The sequence below is a fragment of the Lactuca serriola genome, chromosome 4 (assembly GCF_051521515.1).
Source record: "Lactuca serriola cultivar US96UC23 chromosome 4, Lser_US96UC23_V15, whole genome shotgun sequence".
NCBI classification, from domain to species: Eukaryota; Viridiplantae; Streptophyta; class Magnoliopsida; order Asterales; family Asteraceae; genus Lactuca; species Lactuca serriola.
The window spans coordinates 100,992,513-100,995,527 of NC_136411.1; the positions used below are offsets into that span (position 1 = coordinate 100,992,513).

At 33.7% G+C, this 3,015-nt stretch overlaps 1 protein-coding gene across 1 annotated transcript; it reads left to right on the forward strand.

The window, feature by feature from the left end:
- The first annotated feature begins 263 nt into the window (after positions 1 to 263).
- Positions 264 to 2,033, forward strand: LOC145098664 (uncharacterized). Its single transcript, XM_079036279.1, has 2 exons — positions 264 to 482; positions 723 to 2,033. Exons 1-2 carry the CDS (start codon positions 264 to 266, stop codon positions 2,031 to 2,033), a joined length of 1,530 nt encoding a protein of 509 aa, XP_078892405.1.
- The last annotated feature ends 982 nt before the right edge of the window (positions 2,034 to 3,015 follow it).

Genomic DNA, 3,015 nt, shown 5'->3' on the forward strand with positions numbered 1-3,015 from the left:
CCCCAAAAAGGATTTAATATGAAAAAAATGAAAACTTTACATGGGAAGTCAAGTAATTCATTTAACTGTGTGATTTCAATGTTGTCTGTTCACTGTTTGAGAATAAAGTAATTAGATACATTTTGATTTTTTTATAGATACAATTGTTTCTCTATTTTCTTGTTGTTGGAATTTGAGAATCAAGTAATTAGATACATTTTAATTTTTTTTTTATAGATACAATTTTGGGCAAGATGAAAACCATTCATTCTTTTTTCAAAAGAATGGGTGATGATGAAGAAACACTTAATGAAAATCATGAAAGTAAACTTCAAAAAGCTTCAACAAGTGAGCCACAACCGCAACAACATGGAAATCAACAAGAGAATGACATTTCTGAAGCCACACAATCAAATCCTAATGAGGTGGATCTCAAGCAACTAGAAAGAGATCCTGCTAAACGAAAACAAATGCGAGATTATCCCGTTAATTTAAGAGAAGAAGTAAGACGAACTTATATGACTTTAGGACCTTTCCAAATACGTCTTAAAGAGTATCATGCTAAAGGTTCAAAGAAACACCCTCGTAGATTCCAATATTCTTGGTTCAACATTTTCCCTAATTGGTTAGAATATTCTCCAACAACGCACTCATCTTATTGTTTTATTTGTTATATATTTAATGATAAACCAAGTGTGTGTCATGGTTATGTCGCATTTACTGTTAAAGGATTTGGCAACTAGAAAAAAGTTAATGATGGGAAAAATTGTGCATTCTTGAATCACATTGGTTGTTCACAACATAGAAATGCAGTTGCATTCGCTAAAAACTTGATGAACCAAGAAGCACACATTGAAAATATCATAGTGAAGCAAAATGAAGCGCAAATATTGAAGAATCGTTTACGATTAAAAGCTTCGATTGAAACAGTTTGTTGGTTGACATTCCAAGCTTGTGCTTTACGAGGAAATGATGAAAGTCCTAATTCCAAAAATTGTGGTAATTTTCTCCAACTACTAAAACTTCTAGCATCTTATAATGATGAAGTTGCAAATGTTATATTAGAGAAAGCTCCTTATAATTCAAAGTATACTTCTGGAGAAATTCAAAAAGAAATTCTTAGTATTATTGAAAATAAAGTTCGAAAACATATTCGTAGTGAAGTGGGGGATTCATACGTTTGTGTCATGGTTGATGAGTCACGGGATGAGTCTAAAAAAGAGCAAATGACCATAGTTTTGAGATTTGTTGATGAAGAAGGGATCATACGGGAAAGATTCTTGGATTTGGTTCATGTCAAGGATACCTTATCATTAACCTTGAAAACAAATATGTGGAGACAACTTTTACACTATCAGTTTGATGTTAGTAAAATTCGTGGCCAAGGGTATGATGGTGCTAGTAATATGAGAGGGGAATGGAACAGATTACGGGCACTTGTTCTTAAGGATTGTCCTCATGCGTATTATGTACACTGCTTTGCTCACAGATTACAACTAGCACTGGTGGCCGCTTCAAGAGAAATTATTCCTGTGCACCAATTTTTTTCAAACTTAGTTTTTACAATTAATGTGGTTTGTGCTTCTAGTAAGTGTCATGATGAGTTACAAAAGGAAAAGGCAACTGAGATTGAACATTTATTGGAACTTGGTGAAATTGAATCAGACAAAGGATTGAATCAAGTTGGGACATTAACAAGAGCTGGTGATACACGTTGGGGTTCTCATCTTCGTTCTGTTTGTAGTTTGCTTAACATGTTTGATTGTACTCGTGTTGTGCTCCAAGGAATAATTGATGACGTATTTGCTACTTATTCTCAATGCGGAGATGCTGATGCAGCTTATTGTTATCTGAAATCATTTGAGTTTGTGTTTATTCTTCACTTGATGAAGGAACTAATGGGAAAAACTGATATACTTTCTCAAGCTCTAAAAAAGAAATCCCAAGATATTCTTAATGCCATGGAGTTAGTTTCAGCATCAAAGGAAGGTCTAAATGATTTCAGAAACAATGGGTGGGATTCTTTACTTGCACAGATACAATTTTTTTTGTGAGAAACATCAAATAGATATGCCAGATATGAATGCTCCATATACTTCTACTCGATATTGGCCTCGATAAACCGATAATCATGTTACTTTTGAACATTTTTATCGAGTAGATTTGTTTACATCCACATTGGACAAATAGTTACATGAGTTGAATAGTAGATTCAATGATCAGGCGATGGAGTTGTTACGTCTTAGTTCTACTTTAGTTTCAAAAGAACACCCTAAAGCGATTAACATTGATCAGATTTGTCTTCTTGTTGAGAAGTATTATCCTGAAGATTTTACAGAGCAAGAGAGAATTCAATTACAATACCAATTGCAGATTTTTAATATAGATATGACAAAGAATCCCAGGCTATGTGATGTATCAACTATTGCTGACCTATGCAAGGGACTTGTAGAAACTCAGAAACGTGAGACATATTATTTGATTGATAGAGTGGTTCGGTTAATCTTGACACTTCCAGTTTCTACCGCAACAACAGAGAGAGGATTTTCCGCAATGAAAATATTCAAGAACCGCCTTCGAAATAAGATGTCAGATGATTTTCTCGCAAACAATTTGGTGGTTTACATAGAAAGGGAAATTGCTGAAAACAATGATCCGAAGTCGGTAATTGATGATTTAAGACCTTAAAGGTCGTCGGGCTGAGTTGTAATTCTTTTTTTAGGTATTTTTGATATTTAATTGCTATTTTTTTTTTTTTTTTTTGTGTAAGAACGGTAACTTTAGGTATTTTGGTGTTTAAACACTGATTTTTTTTTTTTGTAATAACGTTAATGTTAGATTTTTTTACTTTCGGCCCCCCAAATTATATGTTCATCAAGCTCCGTCATTGGAAACGATAATACAATTTGCCACCCTAACAACGCCTATTTGGGTGTTCCGATTCAGTTCACCGAGCCAAATGCTCGTCCCTAACTCCTTTGATAAATTCATTACATATTTTGATTCGTTAATTAATTCCTTAATCTATTCCTCTGT

Bases quoted from the DNA above. Each gene is read 5' to 3' on its own strand.
- LOC145098664 (XM_079036279.1), top strand. From the start codon at position 264: ATGGGTGATGATGAAGAAACACTTAATGAAAATCATGAAAGTAAACTT. The intron at 483-722 runs GTAAGACGAACT...TTTGGCAACTAG, and splicing joins CCGTTAATTTAAGAGAAGAA to AAAAAAGTTAATGATGGGAA.